At 44.6% G+C, this 24945-nt stretch overlaps 1 protein-coding gene across 1 annotated transcript in view; it reads left to right on the forward strand.

Annotated features, from left to right (window-relative positions):
• The window catches only part of Iqck (IQ motif containing K), an 81967-nt gene that overhangs the window by 23215 nt on the left and 33807 nt on the right, over positions 1 to 24945 (forward strand). Inside the window, exons 5-7 of the mRNA XM_042666638.1 lie at positions 1697 to 1749; positions 2106 to 2183; positions 15177 to 15261. Of these exons, the coding sequence (XP_042522572.1) occupies positions 1697 to 1749; positions 2106 to 2183; positions 15177 to 15261 (216 nt within the window). The remainder of the gene's footprint in view (positions 1 to 1696; positions 1750 to 2105; positions 2184 to 15176; positions 15262 to 24945) is intronic.

Raw genomic sequence — 24945 nt, forward strand, 5'->3', positions numbered from 1 at the left:
AGCCACATTGCCTTTTCTTTTCTTTTTTTTTTTTGTACTACTGGAATTTAAAATCAGGGCTTTGCATTTGCTAGGCAGGTGCTCTACCCCTTGAGCTCTGTCCCCAGTTCCCCTAAAATGATTTTTATACCTTATGAGGTTGCCCTGTTTCCTCTACTTGCCCCAACCCACACATCTGCTCCATTTGCAAGCAATCTAGGATTCCGCGTAATGGTCCACATTACACAAATCTGGTACCCACACTTTATTAATCTTTATTCTTCAGTTTCTCTCCCTATTACTTCCTCTCTTATCTCGTCACTCAGCATGACTTTTCATTTGCTGTCCCTTCTCTCTTTCAGCTCCCCAGCAGATAATTTTGAAACTAAACAACAGCTGAACAATGTCCCCAGTGTCATGCGTGTCTGGGTATGCACCGCACGTCCATGCTTGCCCAGAACAGAAGCAAAACACAGTTTCTTCTATTTTATTTATTTACATCAAAAGTCATTAAATCTGCCTGCATGACTTTCAATCCATTGGACTATTTTTAATATCTGTGTAATTGAGTAAGTCAGGCTACATTCCTTCGTAGAAGAAATCCTTGCTACTCAGTGGCAAGGCAGATATGCTCAGAGAACAATGACTCTTTGTAGGGCTGGAGAGAGACTCCGCCATCCTACAATCACTGGATTGTGTAAGTTATTATATGTCAATCCATGCTAGTTACATATTTGCATTGTTGTGCAAGTATTTTCTTATGCCTTTTTGAAGGGAATCCTGCTCTGGCAATGCAGAATTAAAAGACTCTGTTACTCAATCTAATGGTTTCTTTCTGTTACCCATGCCAGGGGTAGTTCAATTTTTCATGAAAGACTATCTGCTGTAAGGTAAAAGACTACAAATAATGTCTAGCAACTCAGACATCACTATATTTTCTGTAAAACAAAAAGCAACATGAAGGAGCCCTTTCCTCTTGGTATCAATTTTATAGCAACCATATCTAGGATTAATTACAAAGTTGAGTTGGCAATTTCTAAGTAAAAAGGAGAATTAATTTTTTTTTAATAATCACATACTAGGGGAAGAAAGTGAAAAGAAAATTTTCAACTGGGCACCGGTGGCTCATGCCTATAATCCTAGTTACTTGGGAGGCTGAGATCTGAGGATCATGGTTCAAAGCCATGGGAAGAAAAAAACCCAAGAGATTTATCTCCCGTTAACCAACAAAAGGCTGAAAGTGGAGCTGTGGCTTAAGTGGTCAAGCTCTAGTCTTGAATGAAAAAGCTAAGTGAGAACTCAAGGCCTTGAATTCAAGCTCCAGTACTGGTACGCTCACATGCATAAAAGAAAAAGAGCTTGGGAGTAGCATCTAGGCTCTGAGTTCAAGCCCCACATCTGACCAAAAAATTAAGGTCCAAAATTATGCTAGCAATTTCTTCTTTGAGATATCTTAATTTCCTTGTACCTGACCTCTTTCTTGCTTTTATGCTTGGGTGTTGGAGAGGTGTGAGTTCATTCATTCAATTCCCACTAGGCACTTGATTGAATGCTAAGCATATCCTTGCCCAGATACTGTTCGTTGTAATACTTTTGAATGCCATAATAGATTCCTGCATATTTTGTCTGCATTTAATCAATTAACCTCTCTTCCTTCTTCTACTCAAGACACAATGGGCAAAGTAAAATATAATTGAATTCTGTTTTCTCTCTTCAGAGGAAAAGGACCAAATTCATTGCTTGTGATTACCTGACTGAGTGGTTGTACAAGTAAGTTAAGCATTCTTTCTTTCTTTCTTTATTTTTAGTTTTTGCTGGTTCTGGGGTTTGACTCAGGATCTGGGCTCTGTCTCTGAGCCTCTCTGGGCTCAGTGCTCTACTACTTGAGCCACAGCACCACTTCCAGCCTTTTTTGTTTATGTGGTACAGAGGAATTGAACCCAGTGCTTCATGCATGCTAGGCAAGCACTCTACCACTAGGCCACATTCCCGGCCCTGTGTATGTCTTTAAATATTCAGTGTCTCTAAGAATTCCACCATGTTAATTTGCAAGTGGAAGAGCAGCAGTTGACTTCAACTCTCACTTGTGGTCTTCTTGTCCATCAAACATGTGATATCCTGGCCAGCCACAATCCAAAGAGGACAGGAGAAACCTTCACAGAATTCTTCTCCATCCCATTTGTGGAGGAGTGGCTAAAGAATCAGTAAGTAAAGAATTTCCTCCTAATCTTTTCTTTTTCTTTTTCTTCCTGTCAGTCATGAGGATTGAACTCATAGCCTGGGTCCTGTCCTTGAGCTCTTTTGCTTAAGGATAGCACTCTACTATTTTGAGCCATAGCTCTGTTTCTGGTTTTGGAGTGGTTAATTGGAGGTAAAAAGTCTCATGAGGACTTTTCTGCCCCAGACAGCTTTCAACCTCAGTCCTCAGATCTCAGCCTCCTGAGTTGCTACGATTGTAGGTGTGAACCATTGGTGCCCCAGTGCCCTCCTAATCTTAAAATGGTATTAATGAACTAAGTCTAACAGCCTAGGACTCTGGTCAGTTATACCTCGGCCTCTTGTGTCTCGATATTTTTAGCCTGGGTTAAGCTCATCTTAACAATGCAGAGATTCCATTTAAAAAATGAAGTAGAAGCCTGGTGCTGATGGCTCATGCCTATAATCCTAGCCACCCAGGAGGCTCAGGTTTGAGGATTGTGGTTCAAGCCAGCTTGGGCATGAAAGTCCATGAGACTCTTATCTCCAATAAACCACCAGAAAAATGGAAGTGGCGCTATGCCTCAAGTGGTAGAGCGCTTGCATTGAGCTGAAGAATTCAGGGACAGCGCCCAGGCCCAGAGTTCAAGCCCCATGACTGATAAAAAAAAATGAAGTGGAAAACAAGTTTGCCATTATTGTTGTTGTTATTATTATTATTGGAATTTGGAACAGGGGCTTAAACTCAGAACCTGGGTGCTGTCCCTTAACTTTTTGCCTCATAGCTAGTGCTCTACCACGTGAGCTACAGCTCCACTTCTGGGTTTTTACTGGTTGATTGGTCTCACTGACTTTGCTGCCTGGGCTAGCATGGAATACCTGCTATCTCAGCTTCCTGAGTAGCTAGGATTATAGGCGTGAGCCAATTTGGGCTCTGTTTTGTAGATCAGGAGGCTTATTTATTATTCTACCACTAGCCTTACTTGATTCAGAGGTACTTCTGAGATCTAGCCATGTTGATTTGATTACATCTAATCTCTGCTTTTTTTATGGCTTCATAGGGCATATTCCATTTCTAGATTTGTATTAGCTATGTATTCATACAAGAAATGTTTATAGAGTACTACTGTGCACCAGCATCACTTTAGCTGGGCTATTGGGCATAGCAGGAACATCATAGCACAAATCCAAGCCTTTGTGGAATTTACATCCCAGTGAGAGTAAATATGTTAAGTGTTAGGAAAAATAAAGCAGAGAGAAGCATCTGGAATATTGAGGGAGTTTAATTTTATGTGGTGTGGGAAAGATATCTCCTGATTATGATGCATTCAAGCAATATTCTATTATTTTAAGCCTTCAGTAGAAGAAAACAAAGCTCAGTAACTTAGAAGATAATACATATTTCATCTGTTGCTTTGAGAGTGTTTCCATGTCAGTTCTTTGTAAGAACAATGTCAGGAAGTGGAGACACAAGGAAATCAAATGAGGTTTACTAAGTCCCTTTTTAATTTTTTTCTGTAGAGGCATCCTTTCTGTCTCTGTCTCTGACTCTATCTCTCCCTCTTTCTCTATTCTCTCTGTCTGTATAACCTAAGTTAGCCTTGAACTCAGAATCCTCCTGCCTCAGCCTTTGGAGTGCTAGGAATAGAGGTATGCAGTACTATGCCCAGCCTGTCAAGGCATTTTTTTTTCCCCCCGTCGGTTGTGGGGCTTGAACTCTGGGCCTGGGCGCTCTCCCTGTGCTCTTCAGCTCAAGGCGAGCGCTCTACCACTTGAGCCACAATACCACTTCTGGTTTTCTGGTGGTTCACTGGAGATAAGAGTGCCATAGACTTTCCTGCCTGGGCTGGCTTCGAACCATGATCCTCAGATCTCAGCCTCTTGAGTAGCTAGGATTACAGGCATGAGCCACCAGCACCTGGCTTGTCAAGGCTTTTTTTTTTTTGGGGGGGGGGGGGTCCGGTCATGGGGCTTGAACTCTGGGCCTGGGCACTGTCCCTCAGCTCTTCAGCTAAAGACTAGTGCTCTACCACTGAGCCACCTTCCCAGCCCTTGTCAAAGCATTTTTAAGTATAGTGAGAGACTCTTAGCCCTCAGTGTCACATCTTTTGCTTAAATCTGTTTCTTGAGCATGGCAAGTTGAATAGACTCTTGGAGGACCTCCCCATATTGAGAAGAATAATCATAATAATAAAACCAAGATACCACTTGAGCCAAAGCTCCACTTCTGGCTTTTTTTGGTTACTAACTTGAAGATAAGGGTCTCATGGGCTTTACTACCTAGCTGGGTTCAGATTTCCATTCTCAGATCTCAGCCTCCTGAGCATCTAGGATTATAGGCATGAGCCACCTGCCCCTGGCACCAGTTTTCCCTCCTTTTACTGATTTTTTTTTTGTTGTTGTTGTTACTGTAGATTAAATGCAAGAAGTTGCACTTGCTAGGCAAGTGCTTTGCCACTGAGCTACATCCCAGCCCTTTTCTTGGTTCATTTGTTTCTTTTTCTAATCTGAGATTATATTTTGAAAGGAGAACAATATTGGAAAACCTTGTCTCATTTTTTAGCTTCTAAAGCCATGCCCAGGGCTGGTGCACAGGGCTCTAGGTTTGAATCCCAAGTGCCACAAAACAGAAAAGCCAATTGTACGGCTTAAAATGGCTGCCAAGGGCCACAGAAACTCCTAAAAATGATAGATTTCCTAGAAACTGTTACCCTGAACTCCTTGCTTGAACTTGAACCTTGTATTCTCTATTTCCACTACCGTTCCATGAGATGCCCAAAAGCATGATACAAAAATTAAAACAACACTCATCTAATTCATTTGAGAAAATAAATATATTGGAACACCTCTTCACAACTTACTGAGGTTGGTGCTGGAGGAAAAACAAAAACAAAAACAACAGAACCAAGTGATTTATGGTTCCAGCCCTGGGGGTGAGCGACACATGTTTATAACAAGCTGTAGTTTCTGTCGTGAGTGTTGTAATTCAGATGTTAACAAAGCACTAAAGAGAAGTGGGGAAGCAGGAGGCCTTCCAGGGCCTCTCTCTCCTCCTTTTCTCCCCCCCCCCTCTGGAATGGGCCTGGAGCCAGCCCAGCTAGAGCAGTGGCCATGCTGGGTACTGTCCAGATTTAGCCTTGCCAAGCAAGAACTCAGGTGCTGAATTCTTTAGAACGCACAGGATCAGGACAAGCCAGAGAAACAAGTGGAGAAAGTTTCTGTCTCTAGGGGAGCCAAACTCTAATCCAGGTGTCCTCCTCCTCTCATTGCTAGAAGCACTGCTGCCTCCCTAGCTTAGTGGTAGACAAGAACATCCCCAGTCACTGCCTGGTCTTCCAAGCCAACAACAGTGCATCTCTCTGACTTTGTTCCTGATGCACAACTCTGAGTCTCTTGCCTCCATTTAACATTTTTTTGTGCCAGTACTAGAGCTTGAACTCAGGACCTAGCTATACTGTCCCTGAGTTTTTTTTTTTTTTGCTCAAGGCCTGCATTCTACCACTTGAGCCACATCTCCACTTCTGACTTTTTGCTGGTTAATTGGAGATAAGAGTTTCTCCAACTTTCCTGCCTGGCTGGTTCAAACTGTGATCATCAGGTCTCAGCCTCTTGAGTAACTAGGATTACAGGCCTGAGCCACCAGCACATGGCTTGCCTCCATCTTTTTTGCTCTATCATTAGTTCACCTGGAAAACTCAAGTGTAATTTCTTCATCTGGGGATCCTTAACATTAATCACATCTGCAAATAAGTCCCTTTTGCTGCTGTCAGGTGACACATTTGCAGGTCCTGAAATTGTGATCTGAGTGTATTTGGGATCTTTATTCTGACTTCCTTGGAGGAAAATATGGGGAAACTGATGGTGATTCTCTCCTCAGGATCTCTTTATCTTTCTGGAGATAACTTCCATTACAAAACTGTGGCGTTAGTAAAAATGATCCGTGCTCAGTGAAAAAATAATCAAGCAAAACAGAAGCAGAAGGCCCCAAATTACCTCAGAGCCTGATTCCATGTCAGCCATGTTGCCATTTTTGACGTGCTATACATTGAATGAATGTGCAGATAGATATAAGAAGATGTGTTTTCACTGTTCTGAGACCAGAGCTGACACTGTCAGGAAATTTGAGCAGAGGGACCACAGTGCCACCGTCCCGCTGGGGGCTTGAGAGGGTTCAGTTCTCTCTCCTAGATGTGTAGGTGCAAAGGCATCTGCTGCGAAGGAGGGAGGGGCCTGCGGGGGTTGCACCAGCTGCTATGGAAAGACCCATAGAGAGGAATAGGGCTTGACAGGGGCGACCCCCCCTCCCATGGCCCGATTCAGGGTGCACATAAACAGGCTGTTGCTGTGATTGTCACTAGCAGGCCTCCGCAGCCCTGGAGAGGGGGTCGAGAGACAGATGGTAGGTGGACTTAGAGTTCCATATTGGCAAAGGCCAATATCATAGCAAGTCCACACAGGGCCCAGAATATCTTTAGCCTCAGGTGAAAGCTTTGTTGTCTTTTCTAAAGATAAAGATAAATGTCAGATAAAGATATCATGCAGCCTAACCTAAGCTAAAGGGAAACTAGGATCCTTCAGTTCCCTTGACGGTAAGCCCCTGATTGACCTAAGGACCTCCCATGAGGCTCCACCTCTTAAAAGCCCCACCACCTCCCAGTGCCATCAGCATAGGAACCTTGGATAAGCAGCAGTTTCGGGTCAGATCAAGAATTTGGGAAAATGAGATGTGACAGTCTTCAGAAAGAAAAACCCACTTGTTTATACAATTTACAAGAAAAAAATTTAAATCCTTTTAGTCCTGATTTTAACTCTCTCTATGGTGTGTGTGTGGTGTGTGTGTGTGTGTGTGTGTGTGTGTGTGTGTGTGTGTGTGTGTGTGTGTGTGTGTGTATGTATGTATAGTCTTTTCTGTTTTTGGAACTGGGGATCAAATCCAGGATGTTGCAGTTGCTAGGCAAGCTCTTTGCCATTGAGCTACATCCCAACCCTAGTCCTGATTTTAGACTATAGCCCTGTGAAAATCCCCTAAATATTATAGGTTTGCTAGCATCTATGGGCTCCAATAATCCTGCCTACCAGCCTAGGAGCCATTTAAAGGGTGAGCTAAGGTCTTATTTTAATGTTCTTTGTAAGACACGCTCTCCAGAGCCCAGCTGCTCTGCCGCTGGATGTCATTCTATTGTCAGTGCACAGCTGGTAGGTTGGGATGGTTTGCCAGTTGTTTATCACATAAACGATGACCCCTCTCCTCACTCAGCATGCTCTGTGTTCTATCTATTAGATGTCTCAGCTTTTTGTTTCTTTTCTGTGCTGTTTTAATACATATGTAGATATGTGTATATATATGTGTGTGTGTGTGTGCATACGTATCTATCTATATGTACATTTTGTATAGCTAGGGACCTTGAGAACCCTTTTAAATTAAACTCTTCTTCAGCTTATAAAAATAACTGCAATCTGTCATATGTACGATATACATATTTATTAAATAAATTATACAGTGAAAGGAAATGATCCTTGGCTGAACATTAAGATCCACCTGAATAAATAACTCTGGACTTAAAAACCATCTTTCAAAAGAAAATATCACTCCAAATGATAGAAAGAGGGGTAGCTTTGATTTGTCTCTACTTCTGGTAGCTTTTCTATTTTCAACAAAATTACTCTTTTTTAAAATGATTTTTCCTTTTCTTTTTTTCTTTCTTTTCTGCCAGTCCTGGGGCTTGAAATCAGGGTCTGGGCACTGTCCCTGAGCTTCTTTTGCTCAAGGCTAGCACTTTTCCACTGGAGCCACAGCAGTACTTCCAGTTTTTTCTCTGGTACTGAGGAGTCAAGTCCAGGGCTTCATGCATGCTAGAGAAACACTACCACTAAGCCTCATTCCCAGGTCCCAACCAAATGAATGAAGAATGAATGAAAGTCAGTTGTAAAATGGAAGGTATTTACTTTTGGCAGTAGTGGGGTTTGAACTGAGGGTCTTGTGCTTGCTAAGCCGTGCCCCAGCCTCCATTTCCCCTGTTTTGTTTTTTTGTTTGTTTTTGGTGTGTGTATGTCATATGTATGTGTGTGCCAGTTCTAGGGCTTGAACTCAGGGCCTGAGTGTTTTCCTTTAGCTTTTTCATTCCAGGCTAGCACTCTGTCACTTGAGCCACAGCTCTACTTCTAGCTCTCTGTAATTCATTGGAAATAAGAGTCTTACAGACTTTCCTGCCTGGGCTGTCTTCCAACTTTGATCCTCAGATCTTAGCCTCCTGAGTAGCTAGGATTACAGGTGTGAGGTGAGTCACTGGTGCTTGGCTTCTCTGTTTCTTCTTATTCCTTTTTTTTTTTTTTTTTTGGTTTCTGGTGGTAGACACTTATGTTTATTCCAGCTGTGCATCCATTTCTCCGTTTTCTGGAACACCTCAAGTTCCTCGAAGGACCTTGTCTCTCCCATTCTTACACCATATCCATCAGAGGTCAGACTCTACCTCTGTCTCTGTCTGGGAGATGAGCCTCAGGCCTGACCAATCAGAGCAGTGAACTCCCCCTGACCACAATGGATGCTACCCATGCTGGTTCAATCAAAGATAATCCCAAGACTTTTCAAGAAGCAACCAGGAGTTTCTCTCATTTTCCACTGGACTTGGATCTTTGTGGTTATAAAGCTTTGAGGGGAGAGGGCTACCTCCTAACAATCCTGTACCTGCTAACAGCAGGACAAAGAGGTGGTGAGAGTCCAAGTTGGTGTATCTATGAACTTCACTATCTGACTAGGCCTAAAGCCGACTCAATCCTTTTGTAGTTGTGAGCCAGTAATACCTTCTTTTCCCTTTTCTTAAGCCAATTTGAGTTAAATGTCTAATACTTGTAATCAAGAGTCCTAATAAGCTCTTGTACATGATTCTGCCCCAACTACCCTCCAGAACTGTGTTAAGTCAGCTTCCTCCAGGTTCTGCTTCAATAGCAAGCAATCCTCAACCTCAGTGCCTTCAACACCCTGGGATTATTGCTCTATCTGTTACGTGTTGGCTACCTATCATCTTGTGCTCTGCTCCACATCTTTTTGCCTTAGAATTTAAGATGAAGGAACAGCATTCTTCCAGTAGAGGAAGAAGAATAATGTCCAGACTATACAATAGCAAACACTCCTCCTCACATCTCATTGGTCAGTATAAGTCATGTGACTGCAGTCAGCATCAGTGGTGCAGAGAAGTGAACAGCTCCTACAGAGAAGAATAATACAGTCTACCATGAGCTCTAATTAGAGATGGATGAAAGTGTTTTCTCCTCACCTTTCCACAGTGGCACATTATCCCATATCTCCTGTTGGCCCAACTCCTGTTTATGAATCTAACCCCATTCTTTTGAAGTTCATAGTCCTAACTCAACCAGCCAATCAGAGGCAATTACATTATGTACTAGCATATTAAGAACAGGAGGTTAGACTTTTAACCAAAGACAGTAACCTGGAGAAAGAGCAAAAAGAAAATCAGTAAATCAATGCAAGGTAGAAAAATGAAGTGCTACTGTTCTGGTCTCACATCCCAGGGGAGAAGGCTCCTGAAAGCCATCATTAAAACTGAGATCTTCAATGAAATGGTGATTGTGTTTTAGTAAAGGAAAAGGTTGCTTAGGGTAAAATGGCTTTTCAGCTCAGATCTATCCTTGGACAAAAAAAAAAAAAAAAGGAGGAAAGAAAAGAAACTACAATAGTTTCATGATGAAAGGTATCTTGTGACCACAAACTGAGGTGGAAACAAGTTTTGCTGTGTCATTTGAGGACAAATCTCAGCCTGTGACAATCTATTTGTACTGATGTTTGCTGAAGGAACTGCAGATATTCCTACCTTCAAAATGGCACCAAGACCTGCTCACACTCCCAACTAAAGATAATAATTAATGGCGGTAGGGCAGAAATTTTGCTCTCATGCTCCCTTGGTAAGGGGGAAAAAGCCTCTTAATTTGTTTTATACTAAGAAGAATAGATTTCTGTCTCAGTCATTTGTTTCAGAGGCGAGAGTGTCAGGAGGACAGTAAACTGTCTTTCTGTTCACACAAGACAGAAAGGAGGACTGCTTCCAGGAAGGGCAAGCAGAGACCCAGAAATCTTCCAAGTGCCTCCCTCTGTGAGGACATTTGACAAGTGGTTGTACTGCACCTGGGTCTCAGAGGACTAACACATGGTCCCAGGCAGTCTGGACACACAGAGGCTTCACCGATGGGGTTCGATGAGTGGGCCTCAGCGCTGTGTTGAACTGGAGTGACTCAGCCCAGCCTGCTGCTGCAGTAATCACAGCTTGCTGATCTCTTAGGGTGGAGATTAGTGTGGGGGCGAAAGCCAGATCACAGATCACAACCAACGAGCCACGGTTTCTAAATGCGCTTTGTGGCTTCGAGAGAGCAAGTCTGCCCCTGGTAATGGGAGCAGTTCCTCATGTCACTGAAGAAAGGAGCTGAGAGAATCCAGTGATCTTTCCAGATATCTCTGTTGAACTTCTTCCAGCAGTTGAAGTTCATCAGTCAAAAATGCCAGGCCTTGAAGAGGGAAAAGTTGGGCAGCTAGTGAAAGTGGAGGGCCAGGTCTCTCGCAGGATACAGGAAGGTGGACATGAGCCCATACTGGCCCGCTGCAGATGGTGATGGATACAGGCCCTGTGCCATTGCTGTAGATAGCTTCCATGTGAACACAGCTCCATCTCTTCCCTAATGAAAGGTGGAGGGAATTTTTGGTTCTGAAATCCATTTTTCATTATCTACTTGGCCCGGTGTGATTTTGGATGGTACTTCCTTAATGGCTGGAGAAACTCATGAAAGTTTCATGAAACTCATGAAGATAAACCTTTCAGAATTTCTTATTGTGTATTTCATAAGCAAGCTATATTTTCTTTATGCCTCACAAATCTTTGGGTTAGCTAAAAATAAAGGGGGGAGTAACCATGTCTATGCTTTTTTTTTCTCTCTCCTTTTTTTTGTGCTGGTCCTGGGTCTTGAACTCAGGTCCTGACCATTGACCCTGAGATTTTTCACTTAGGGCAGGTGCTCTTACTACTTGAGCCATAGATCCACTTCTAGCTTTTTGCTGGTTAATTGGAGATAACTGAGGCTGTCTTTAAATTCAGATAATTAAATCTCAGCCTCCTGACTAGCTAGGATTACAGGCCTGAACCACCAGCACTTGGCCTTGTTCATGCATTTTTATATATACATGCACACATAAGAGTCTGAAAGATCTGTTCCTTTTCAGAATTATTGCATTGATTCTTGTGATTCTTATGATTCAAATATATTTAATTCACAAATGTGAAGAGAAAGGAGGACAAATGAGCATTTACTAATAAAATGAATCTTCTTAGAAATTCACCCATCCACACTGTCTTGCCTGGTAAAATGTCTGCTCTGGGGACGGCCAACTTTAGCTCCAGAGGAGCCTCAGCCCAGCTACCCCCTCCCATGATTGATATTCCCATCTTCTGTCCCCTCCCTGGCTCCCTGGGGATCAGCCCTTGTCTCTTTATTTTTATTTGACTTGAAGCCAATGGCATTGATTCCAAAAGACAGAAGAGGACCTGGCATGGCTTCTGTCCCTTCAAGCTGGCCTGCTGAAATGATGGCTAATTCCTTTTCATTTGGCCTGATACACTCGGTTTTCTCATACTTGTTTGGAAACGAGACAGCATGGCATTATTTAGCTCTGAAAGCAGATGTCACCAAAGGTGGCCTTGTATTACTGCCTTCAAGGTCTTCTAGAAACCTCTCTTTGCTTTTCAGTGATGCCATTTTGACACAAAGCAGTGTGGGGTTTCATTACTGGCCAGAGCACTCTGTTGGGGTACACAGTCCCTGCATCCTCAGATTCACAGTTCTGTCCACTTGCTGTCCCCCAGTGAGAATACTGGCTTTGGGACCATGACACCAGCGATGAATATTGTGCCCAAGGCAGGAAGACTGCTCAACAGAGATGCTCCAAACCTCCAAGTACAAGTGACAAACTCCATGTGGCTTAGCTGCTGTTTCCTCCTCTGGAAAATGGCTGTTTTTTTTTTTTTTCTATTTCACACAGACAGCTGCTAACCCCGTCCTTCCCCTCCCAGGCCACTCCTTGGGTTTCCTGTACAGCTTGTGTTTGCAACAGCAAATACTGACCTGGAATGAGCCCATCACCCCTCTGTTTTTGTTTTTTGTTTTTTTTTTTCAGGTAGGATCTTGGGCTTTTGCTTGGGCTGGTCTTGAGCCATAATCCTCCTACCTCTGCATCCTTGAGTAACTGGGATTATAGGTGCATGCTACCATGCCCAAACTCAAAGGATAGAGGTAATGTTTGAGGGTAGATTGGAAAGAGAAGAGGAGTGATCCAGGAGAGAGAGGAGTCAGGCCTCCCATTTGAAAGGTATATTTAAGCAAATAAAGGCAAAGTGTCCCTACCTCAGGGCAAATGTCATCCCACACCAAAGGGCAGGACCTAGTATTATGCATGAATTCGATTGGCAAAATACAGAGGAGCCCCACTCTGAGAAGTCGAATCAGGAGTCTTTATTACAAAGCTGGTGACTGTGAGGGGACTTCTGTCCCAAAGGAACTTGCAGCCTCGAATGCAGTTAATACAAAGTTTATAGAGGCGAACACCTCTAAACTAAATCTAGTGAAAGCATATTTACAGAAGGAAAGCAAGCTAGGGGGAACTATTAGGGGCAATCAAGGGCAAGAATTCCCCAGAGGAAGACTTTCCTGGAGCTTAACAACCTTTGACATACCTGTACCTTTTGGAACTAGGTGAAAAGTCCCCATCCTCCACTAAGATGCCAAGATGGTGGTATGGATAAGATGGCATTACCTAGGCCCAGTATCCATATTTCACTAGCAAGTTGAGGCCGAGCTGGCATTCTGCTGGGTGCCCTTGAGCAGAGAGCAACCTGTACAACTGTAATGGGTGCCACTGGCTGGCATGCCAGCACAATGGGCCTCTGATAGGCATTCAGAAGCACTGGGTAAGATTCAGCTAGTGTCCGTGTGCCACAGTCTCCTTGGAAACACCCAGATTGTTCTGGTAGCTGTTACTTCCAGGATATGGTGTGTTGCTGTGACACTACTGAGTTTTAAAAAGTAAGAGCGATGGGGCAGGGTGTGGCTGCTTTTGCTGAGGCTGTGCATTAACTAAAGGCTGGGTACCAGTGTTCCCCTGCCCACCCTCCACTTTGTATCTCTGCCGTTTGATCTGATCCATTCCCTCCTGCAGTCTCTGTACAAAATCACCTCAGCTTCTGGAAAGAACAGATTCACCTAGAAGCATCTTGTGAACAGAGGAAAACTGTCTCTTAGACAGGTGCCTCATTATCAGCTTGAAAAGAGCAGCCTGGGCCTCCCTGGTCCAGGACTGAGTCAACCTAGCCATACCTGTGGCTTGAGATGTTCTAACTATGCATACCTTTCTCACCCCAGATCCCAGTTCTCCCTATTTAATCTGAGACCAATGCCTGGACGTCAAGACCCCCAAGGTGGCTGAGGATGTACTGAAGTACTGTCTTTCCCAAGGCTACCATGCAGTAAATCTCTTTTCTCTGCCCTTCACTCTTCATTTGACCACTAGATCATTGTCCAGGTGTAATGTAGGACTCCTGGACTTTGGACGTCAGATCTAAAAACCCAGTTTTCATGGATATCTATCTACCTATCTATCTGTCTGTCTGTTTGTCTGTGTGTGTGTGTGTGTGTGTGTGTGTGTGTGTGTGTGTGTGTGTGTGTGTGTGTGTGTGTGTGTGTGTGTGTGTGTGTGTGTATGTTCCCAGCTACTCAGAAGAGCAACTCACTGAAAGGATCTTGGTTCAAGGCCAGCCTGGCTAAAAAGTTAATGAGACCCCCATCTCTACCAATAAGCCGAGTATAGTGACATGCACCTGTCATCTCACCTACCTGGGAAGTATAAATAAGAAGACTGTGGTCTAAGCCAGCTCAGGGAAAAACACAAGATACTTCCCCAAAGATAATTAATGCAAAGAGCTTGGGCTGGGGCTCAAATGGCAGAGCATCTGCCTGGCAAATATGAGGCTCTGAGTTCAAACCCTAGTATAAAAGAAAAAGAGCAATGGAACTGTGGGTGAAGAAAAGCATTTATGTGGAAAACTAGAGAGCTAGCCACCCTTGGGGCGTTAAGTGAATAAAAATGGAAAGTGAACATTAGGGAAACGATGCTAGCAGAGCTGCCATTCCCAGGGTGTAATTACCTCTGCAGAGAAGGGGGAGGCTTTCCCGCCTTAGTGCTGTAGCGGGGATGAGGCCTGCCAGCACACCAGAGCCAGGAACAGCTGCACGTCCAGGAACGGCCACTGAACCCTGAGTGCTTCCTGGCTTTGGTTTCTTTCATTCTGGAGCAATTCAAAAGAGCATTCATTCATTCCAACAAATAGACTGAATCAGAATTTTCTTTTCTTTTGGTGATAACTAGGATTTGAACTCAGAGCCTCCTGCTTGCTCAGCTGGCTGGCTTGCTCAGCTGGCATTCTACCACTTGAGCCATAACTCCACTTCTGGCTTTTTGGTGGTTAATTGGAGATGAGAATCTCATGAACTTTTCTACCTGGGTTGGCTTGGAACCATGATCCTTAGATCTCAGCTGTAGCTAGGATACAGGCGTGAGCTACACTTAACGCTTTTCTACCAGAAATGACATTGTTGGCCAGATGCCAGTGGCTCACACCTGTCATCCTACCTACTTAGGAGGCTGAGATGTGAGGATTGTGGTTCAAAGCCAGCCCAGTCAGGAAAGCCCATGAGACTTAACCAATAAAAAGCCAGAAGTGGAGCTGTGTGGCTCAAGGGATAGAACACTATCCTTGAGCATAAAAGCTCAAGGACAGTGCCCAGGCCTTGAGTTCAAGGCTCAGAACTAGCTAAAAAAAAAAAAAAAGACCATTGTGTAAGAAAGGAGCTAGATGAGGCTCTTCAGAGACATCATTGTGTTGTCAGTGTAGCCAAGTAAAGGACGGGTGCTCATGACTGTGTGTGACTGTTTTCTTCCTTTCCAGCCCTCGGCCACCAATCCCGCTGTCCTTGCTGCTGACAGAAGAGGAAGCAGCGATCTCCATCCAGGCATTCTGGAGGGCTTACCTGGTAAGGCTTGTATGTAGCTGTGTGGTCTTTGTCTTGGGGTACGGGAGATATCTGCCTCACAGAGAGACCCTAGGAAAACCCTCAGATGAATTTGAGAAAAGATATGATCACTCTCTCTCACACATAACTCAGAAACTGGGTTCCTTACAAACTATCCCTGAAGGGTGGTTTAGAATTTCTACCAAAACTGGGCTGGGAAGGTGGCTCAGTGGTAGAGCGCTTGCCTTGCATGCCTGAGGCCCTGGGTTCGATTCCTCAGCACCACATAAGCAAAAATGAAAAAAAGCTGGAAGTGGCGCTGTGGCTTAAGTGGTAGAGTGCCAGCCTTGAGCTGAAGAGCTGAGGGACAGCGCCCAGGCCCAGAGTTCAGGCCCCATGACCAGACCCCCATTCCCCCCCCACCCCCCGCAAAAAAAAGAATTTCTACCAAAACTTATTTTGCAGGCTGAGGGTATGAGTCAGGTCATCGTATGTCTGCCTCTTGGGTGTGAGGCCCTGAGTTCAAACACCAGGACTGCTTACTAAAACTGCAACAACTTACTTTGCAATTCTCATGAAAAGAACTGGCTAGCTTCTGAAAGTTGGCCTGACTGGCCTGAATTGTCTAAAAATAATCCTATAGCTAGACAGCGAGAGGAATACATTGTGTTAGAAAAGAAGGAAACTCGATATATTTTAAAGCAGTCTGGCCTTTTCTTCAAAGCAAATCATACCCAGAAATCTGGTGGACAACAGGTATGTAATATTATGAGTGGCTTGTGTCATCCTGCCACGAGCCAGGGGGCTTTGGAGCACATTCTTGGTGCTGTGGGTCCAGTGTGAACCTTTTCATGATGGCAATCTGCAGCCCAAAGAATGAGTGACAAAAGAGAGAAATAGATAAGTTGGGCTTCATGCAAATGAAAAATGTAGGTGAGTAAAAAAGAAGCCACAGAATGGGAGAAAATATTTCCAAACCAGGTATCTAGAAGTCTACTAACCATCATATATAAAGAACACTCACAACTTAACAAGAAAAAAATATAAACAACTATGAAACTGTCAAGGCTTTGAATGGACATTTCTTCAAAGACAATATATCAATATATATGCAAATAATCCCATGTGAAGAAGATGGTCAGAAGCCAGGAACCAGGTGGTTCACACCTATAATTCTAGCTACTCAGGAGGCTGAGATCTGAGGATCGAGATTCAAAGCCAGACTGGGCAGGAAAGTCTGTGAGACTCTTATCTACAATTAACCACCAGAAAATCAGAAGTGGTGCTGTGGCTCAAATTGTAGAGCATTCACCTTGAACTGAAGAGCTCAAGCCCCATGACCGACCCAAAAAAAAAGAAAAAAGAAAAAGGACAAGAAAAGAATATGGTCCTTAGTCTCTAGGAAGTGTGAATCAAAGTCACAGTGAGCTCTTTGACCCACCTGTGTGACTATAATGAGAAAGACCACAAGGGCAGAGAGAACTTCGTGTATTGCTAAGAGGATGTATAATAGTATAGTCACTTTGTTTTGTTTTATTTTTGTCAATCTTGGGGCTTGAACTCAGGGTTTATGCCATTCCTGAGCTATTTGCTCACGGCTAGTGCTCTATCATGTTGAGCCACATCTCTACTCTTGTATTTTTTTAGTGGTTGATTGGAGATAAGAGTCTCACTGACTTTCCTGTCCAGGCTGGCTTCAAACTGTGATCCTCACATCTCAGCCTCCTGAGTAGCTAGGATTACAGGTGTGAGCCACCAGTGCCTGGTGGTACAGCCACTTTGGAAAACAATCTGGCAGTTCCTCAAAGAGATAAACAGAACTTCCCGCCTCATCCTTCTCTGACAAGCGGTCTGAGGACTGCTTACAAGTGTAGTCACCCAGTACTTGTCCTGTGTTGACTCCTGCCACTCAACAGTGGCTCCTGCCACTGTGCTGTCATGTGTGTCACGGCTTCCTTCCTCTACAAGGCCAAGTAATCATCTTGCCTGGAAGTCTTAAAACCCACCAAAGCTGCCAAGATCCTCACTCGTCTACCACAATGCTAGCCAGAGAGCTCATTAAAACTGTCTTAGCTGACAGCATTCACAGAAGTACCACATGCCAGAAAATGCTATTTGTAGCATTGTGAACTCTTCTTGGGGCTGTCAGTTTATAATTAGCCTAGTAAATAGGTCCCTGATAGTTTATTTTAATTTACTTGATTGTTATTATAGAGGTGATATACAGAGGGATTACATTTTCCATGTGTCTGGTCATGAGTATATTTCCCTTCGTACAGTGTCATCTGTTCCTTCATTCTCTCCCATTCCCTCCCCCCCCCTCGCCTCTACCCACAAGTTGTATAGTTCACTTTTATCAATATCCAGTGCAGACAGTGTGCTGCACTGCTGCACTTTCCACCTGTTTTTCTTGGACTGTGCCCTCTGATAGCTTTTGATTTTTTTTAAACTAAACATAAATCACTTCTGCAGAAGCAGACATTCCATCCCCTGGTTTCTTTCAGATTGTTTCCCCATGCCAAATTGGCTGTGTGTGTGTGTGTGTGTGTTTCAATGCATTTTAATCATTATTTGCATTTAATGCATTTAATGAAATCTGATCCTCTGACAACTGTCCTTTCTGTAGCAGCCATGTTTCACAGTATCCCAGTGCTCTTCCGGCTGTACCATTCCAGATGGCATTGGTGAGCAAGTATGGAGAGAGGGCAGTGGGGACTGCTGCTCTCCATGGATCACAGTGGTTAATTTCCTTAGTGACTTGGGAGACAAGGACCAGATGGACCCACTATGTGTGTGTCTAATGAGGCCTTCTCCTCCTTTGTTCTATTTGATCCTAACTCAATCTGGACACCTTGGTAGTGAGCGTTGGCAGTTCCCTCCTCCCAGTTCCATTCTTCTAGGCCTTGGGATGTCTTGAGGATCACAGAGGCCACCAGCCATCACCCCTATTTATGGATTAACACCCTGGTAAGTCACTGTCACAACCTTGCAAACTTAAAATAAGAATGCAACGAATGAGCAGAGACTGGGGTCTCTCTCCTCACAGTAAATGGTGAAAAATCTGTGCACTTATACTTTATAGTAAATGTCGACAGCAGGCTGAGTGTGGATGCGACACTCCCTGGAGAAAGAGCTTGCCATCAACCAGAGGGCAGAGTTGGTGGAAAGGCCACTCCTGGATTGGGCCAGCTTGGACATGATGGCCAGGGGACCTCATTCAGGCCAGTAAGACTTGGGAGACTCTATTGGGAAAACTATCACTAGAGTAGCTGGGACAAAGCCACTATCATCACTGGGGTTACCAGTCACCAGGCTATTGGTGACCATCTCACCACTGAGAGGAGCCTGCCAGACATGACTGAAGAGGCAACCAGAGCCAAGACTCAGGACTCTGTGTATGTTGGGTCAGTGCATGACTGAGTGCCAGCTACTTGGGAAGCAGAGGCAAGTGTTCAAGGCCAGCCTGGGCAACATAGCAAGACACCCACCACCTCAAAACAACAATCCATCTCTAGAGAAGTGTGATTATTTTGCCTGTAGACCTCTAAGAAGTGTGATTATTTTGCCTGTAGACCTCCTGTAGGGTGTCTTAGGGGCCATTGCTGGCAGGAAATAACAGACCTCAAGTCATTTGGAGGACAGTCTGCACTGTGGATCAAAGAGTCTACCGGAAGAGCATCCTGAGGACACTACATGAGATTGGTGGTGTTCACACAGCTTTGATTTATCTTACTGTTTCCTGAAAACCACTTACTTCTGTTCAGAGATCTGATCTATGGCAAACACAGCCCAAGAGCAGGATCCCACAGCCCAGGAAAGGGCCTGAAGACAGTAGCCAAGGAAGGTTTTTCCCTTCCCCCCATATTTTCCTGCTGCAAGCAGGAATTTCAGCTGGAAAGCGGTGGTTTTCCACAGAGAGGAAAAGAAAGGCAGCTGCAAGGCTGGCCATGAGGCATATCATTTTGAGGTGGGAATATGCAACTGAAGTCTTGCTTAGCAGCCTAACATTCTTGCTTATGATACTCTAGCTGAACAGAAATATGCCTTGTGTTTTTAATAGTGTGAGCTCTTGCAAGGCATGGATGGCTCATGCCTATAAATCCTAGCTAGTAGGAGACTGAAGATCGTGGTACAAAGTCAGCCCAGGCAGAAGAGTCCATGAGACTCTAATCTCCTAATAACCAGCAAAAAGCCAGAAGTAGAGCTATGGCTAAAGTGGTAGAGCACTAGTCTTGAGCATAAAAGATAAAAGCTAAGCAAGAGCACCAGGCCCTAATTCAAGCTCTCAAATCACACGCACGCACGCGCACGCGCGCGCGCACACACACACGCGCGCGCGTGCGCGTGCAAAGGTAGAACATAGTGTTGCTTACCTATAATCCCAGAACTTCAGATGCCAAGATAAGGGGATTGTGAGTTCCAGGCCAGACTGGCCTACATTGCAAGGACCTCTCTTAAGAAAACCACAAACGAACCAGTTACTGGTGGCTCTCATTATCCTAGGAGACTGAGATCTGAGGACTGGTTTTAAGCCAACCCTTGCAGAGAAGTCTGTGAGACTCTTTATCTCTAACATAAGGTACTGTGGCTGAGTAGTAGAACACTAGCCTTGAGCAAAAGAGTTGAGGGACAGCACCCAGACCCTGAGCTCTGTTATACGTGAATTACATCAACGAGATACAGAGAAGCTGTACTTTGAGAGGTTGAATCAGAATCTTTATTAGAAATCCGGTGACTGCAAGTGGACTCGAATCCCAAGAAAACCTCGCTGTCCTGAATGCAGCAAGCACAAAGTTTATAAAGGCAAAAATGACATCAAGGCAGATGTCACATGGTATGGGGACTAACAAAGCGTGCAAAACAAGCCAGTTAAGGGTTAACTAAGGAGAGCAATTAGATATTATAGAGTTTATCCAGGAGAAGCAATCAGGGGAAGGGATTTTAACAACAACCAAGGGTAGAGATTTCTTTGGAGTCTAATAACCCTTGACATATCTGCAGTTCTGGGAATGACCTATATCACCTCTAGAGTTCTCAGAAAACAAAAACAAAAACATCAAGATGGCAGTGAGGACAAGATGACATTACTCAGACTCAGTATTCACGACTGGCAAAAAATAAACCCACAAACAACAACTCCAGTTCGTGGCCTCTTTAATTCCTCAGTGACCCCAAGCAGGCTCCTATCTCAGGGTCTTTGCACTTGCTGTTTGGTCATTGCACCTGCCACTTGTCAGTCATAGTGTCCTCCCTCACTTCCTAGGGGTTCTCCTACAAACAGTACCCTTTTTGGTTGTGGGGCTTGAACTCTGGGTCTGGGTGCTGTCCCTGAGCTCTTTAGCTCAAGGCTAGTGCTCTACCACTTAAGCTACAGCGCCACTTCCTGTTTTCCGGTGGTTAATTGGAGATAAGAGTCTCATGGACTCTCCTGCCTGGGCTGGCTTTGAACCGCCATCCTTAGATCTCAGCCTCCTGAGTTGTTAGGATTACATGCATGAGCCACCAGCTCCCAGCTCCTTAATCACTTCTGATCTTTGTTTTCTTCCTGTCATATTACCTATCTGATATCATGTTGAATATTCGCTTACTTGTCTAGAGAGCAGAGGTTTGACTTCCTTACCTTTGTGTCCTGAGCTCGTAGCCCATAGAAGGGGGTGGTTAGAATTTTTGAAATAAGTGGCTGGATTCCTGGAATGATTTTCCTCATGAGGCCCTGCCTCATACCCCTTTCCCCGACCCCCCAAAGGAAGAGTAAAACTTGGATCTCTGCCCTTTACAAACCTCCTCTGATCACACAGCCACTTGACTGTGGGCAGGGACACGCCTGTTCACCAGGACCCTTGACCTTGTTGGCCATGCATGTTAATTCTCCAGAGACTACACTTGAGAAAGGCCTATTCCTTCATGGCTACCATTTGCCAGCCAGCTCCTCCCCAGGGCCTCGTCCTGTGAACCAAACTACTGGAAAGCACGGCTCCCACGTGGGCCCAACACCAGAGCTTCAGCTCTGCAGTCATCTGAGCATCAGACAGGGAAGATGGAATTTCCTTCCTGGCTGATGTCTGTTGCCAGGTGGGCAGTCGCTGCTGGCAAAAATCAGACATAGTATTGCACAAAAGGAATGCTAAAAATGGGGCACAGTATATCAGGTCCCCTCCAAGTCCCTGGGTTAGTGCACAGCCACCTCTTATCTCAGCAGCCTCAGGGGGGTAGAGAGCATGGCCCCATGACCTGAGAAGCAATATCTGTCCAGGCCCCCACCCCCCAGCAGAATTATGAATTGGGGATTTCCCTCTTGTGAAACCCCCGTGTCTGACAATGATTCATGAACTATTTCCATATGTTTTCACCCACTCCCTTCCCTTACTGACACAAAATTCAAACCCAATTCAGATCCTTAGGACATCTCAGACATGCATGGATGGATGGATGGATGGATGGATGGATGGATGGATGGATGGATGGATGGATGGATGGGTGGATGGATGGATGGGTGGGTGGATGGGTGGATGGATGGATGGATGGGTGGATGGGTGGATGGGTGGGTAGGTAGGTAGGTTTACATAGATTGATTTGTGGTGGTCCTGGATTTGAACTCAGAGCCTATAGTTTACCATACAGGCACTCTACCATTTGATCCCTACCCCCAGTCCTTTTTGTTTTAGTTTATTTTCCAGATGGGGTCTCAAGCTTTGGCCAGAGGCCAGCCTTGGATGCCAGGGATATCTGTATAAGTCCCACTGACCATATGGAATGAATTTTTCAAGGTTCTCAGCAATGTTGAAGCCTTGGTTTTAGACTGAGGATGCAGACAGGACCGGCTCACATTCAGTGCAGTGCTCCCCAAATAGCCCTGGCTACCTGTTTTGCCTCTCTACTTGCGCAGAGGCCTCTGGCCTTCCATTGGCATGTGGCTTTATTTGTTCCTTCTGCCATGTGACAGATGTTCATTGAACGCCTCACCAAGAACAAAGGCACATTAGAGTAAATCCCTTCAATCCCCAAGGAGCTAAGAAAAAAATGAAAGTATTAGGGAGTAGGCAAATCTGGTATTTTGAGTCACTTGCTATGTGCCAGGCACTGCACTAGCATTGCATAAGCATAAGCTGTTTCCCACCTTGCCCTATTCCTATAAAGTGGACATGTGTGTATTACCTTTATCTCATGTGTAGATGGACTGCCATGGCTCATCGGCCCTGTGCCACCTCCCCAACACTGTACAGAGGTGAGTGGTAGAACCAGAATTCAAGCCTAGGTCTGCCTGTTTGCAGAACTTCATCTCTTTCCCTTCTCACGTCTCTTTTCTTTCCTTCCTTCCTTCCTTATTTCTTTCTCTTTGTCTCTGTCTCTCCCCTTCTCTTATACATATACATATACACATACACACACATACACACTCTTCCTCTTCTCCCTCTTAATTTTTGCATTTCTACCAGCAACATGGGAGAGTTCCAGTTGCTCCATGTCTTTTATTTTGGTCATAGGGCTTGGACTCTGGGCCTGGGCACTGTCACTCAGCTCTTCATCTCTACCATTTGAACCACAATGCTACTTCCGGTTTTCTGGTGGTTTATTGCAGATAAGAGTCTCACAGACTTTCCTGCCCGGGCTGGCTTTGAATCATGATCCGCAGATCTCAGTCTCCTGAGTAGCCAGGATTAGAGGTGTGAGCCACTGGCACCTGGCTGCTCCATGTCCCTATCAACACTCGGTATGGTCAGTCCTACTTTTTCTTTAAGATAGGTCTTGTTATATTTCTCAGGCTGGCTTTGAACTCCTAGACTCCAAGGATTCTCCTGCCTTATCTTCCCAAGAAGCTGGGACTAGAGACTTGTGCCACCACACCTGGAGAGTCTTTTTGAATTTTAACTATTCTAGCAATAGATATGTGTGTTCAGCTAGGTTTGATGAGTTATATGTTACAGACAGTAAAGTTTACCCTGTCTGATGTCCAGATTCTTGAGTTTTGATAACCTAACCATTACCACAGCTAAGATATAGAACACATTGTACATCATCCCTAACATTCCTTCATTTTCTTTTGTGGTCCTCAGAAATTGATTTGTTTTCTGCTCTGGTAGTTTTTGCCTTTTCGGGAATATGACATAAATGGCATCATAAAGGACGGGGCCTTAGCTTGATGCACTTGAAGTTCTCTCTTTGTATCTAGGTATCTGAGAAGTCCCTTTCTTCTTTATTGCCAAATACTATTCCACTGTGGAACACCAGAAGAGAAGAAATACAAGGAGGGTATTCATAGCCTGCTGATGAGTACATATGTGGAAGTTTCATGACTGGCCTGTTCATACCCCTGGGGTGCATAGCAGTGCTCTTGTACTTATGCTGGCATCTGTGGAGCCCGGGAAGATTGTAACTTTCCACAATCATTTGGCACCACATTGGCACACCTAGATCTCTTCTGAATGCTCACATGTAAAGGCAGACATACTTTCAACAGGTAGCGGATGGGTAATAAATCAGCCAGTCTTTTTCCATTCAAAATCCTGTGACCCAACTGGAGCCCCGAGGAAGCAGGACAGAGGTCAGCCTCCATATTTATTTCCCCATAAAGTCAGTTGTTTTAGGGTCCCTGTTCCTTTTCCTTTCTGCTTCCTCTCAGCTGCTTGGCTTCCTCCTGTCACTGGGCTGCCTCATGGCTTTCCTGAGCTTCCTCTTCCTCCCTGTCCTGTCCCTGGTAGGCAGCTGCTTCCTGGACAGTGGGAGCAGGTGGGGGTAGGGAAAGCAGGTTTCCTCCCTTTGTACTGCTCTAGAGTCATTGCTGCTGTCCCCTCTGGGGACCACCAGCATCATCAGGTGAACCAATGTCACCTAAAGTAGCACTTCCGGCCTCAGGAAGGGGCTGGTGGAGTTTCTGCTAAGGTGTGAGTCATATTTTCCTGCTCAATCATACAAGGCCTAGGGCTGTTGAAGGTAATTAAATATTTGACTACTTTGGAGTATGTGTGTGTGTGTGTGTGTGTCTGTGTGTGTCTGTGTGTGTGGTGTTGCTGGAGAGTGAACTGGGGTCTTTCACATTCTAGGCAAATACTCTACTACTGCAGGCTGTGAGTTTTTTTGTTGTTTGTTTTTGCAGTTACTTTGATTTTTCAGAAAATTTGAATGCAGTAGAATAGATTAATTAAGAAAAACTCTGCCTAATACTTTCCTTTTCTTTCTTTTGCTTTTTTAGTTATTATTTTTCAGATAAGGTCTTGTGTGTTTGCCTAGGGCCAGTGTGGACTTTGATCTCCCCTACCTAAGACCTTTAGTACTGCTGGGACCACTATCAGGCATGCACCTTGGGGGCTGAGATAGCGTCTCCCTAACATTTCCCCCATTCTGACCTTGTACCATGATCATCTCAATCTGTCTCTGGAATAGCTGGAATCACAGGCATGAGCTACCATTCTTGGCTCCCACTTGGCTTTGAATAAGGTCCTCAGGATGATTCTTGGCTTCTAAACTTTGGAAGCAGTGCTGTAGGTGACAATTGCAAATCCTGGCTTGCAGATGCTGTGGCCTTCAGTAAAATGGTTTTCCTAAGCCTCAGTTTTCTTTCTTGTTAATGGCTCTTCCCTTCCCCTCCCTGGGTTCTGTACAAGGGTGCTGACGATAATGGGGCACACCAGCACTCCACATAGTACCTGGCCCCGGATCAGGATTTGGAACTACCAGCTCTTTTCTTTATTGACCTCCTCTGATCTG

The sequence above is a fragment of the Dipodomys spectabilis genome, unplaced genomic scaffold, assembly GCF_019054845.1.
Source record: "Dipodomys spectabilis isolate Male_0828 unplaced genomic scaffold, ASM1905484v1 ptg000366l, whole genome shotgun sequence".
Classification (NCBI taxonomy): Eukaryota; Metazoa; Chordata; class Mammalia; order Rodentia; family Heteromyidae; genus Dipodomys; species Dipodomys spectabilis.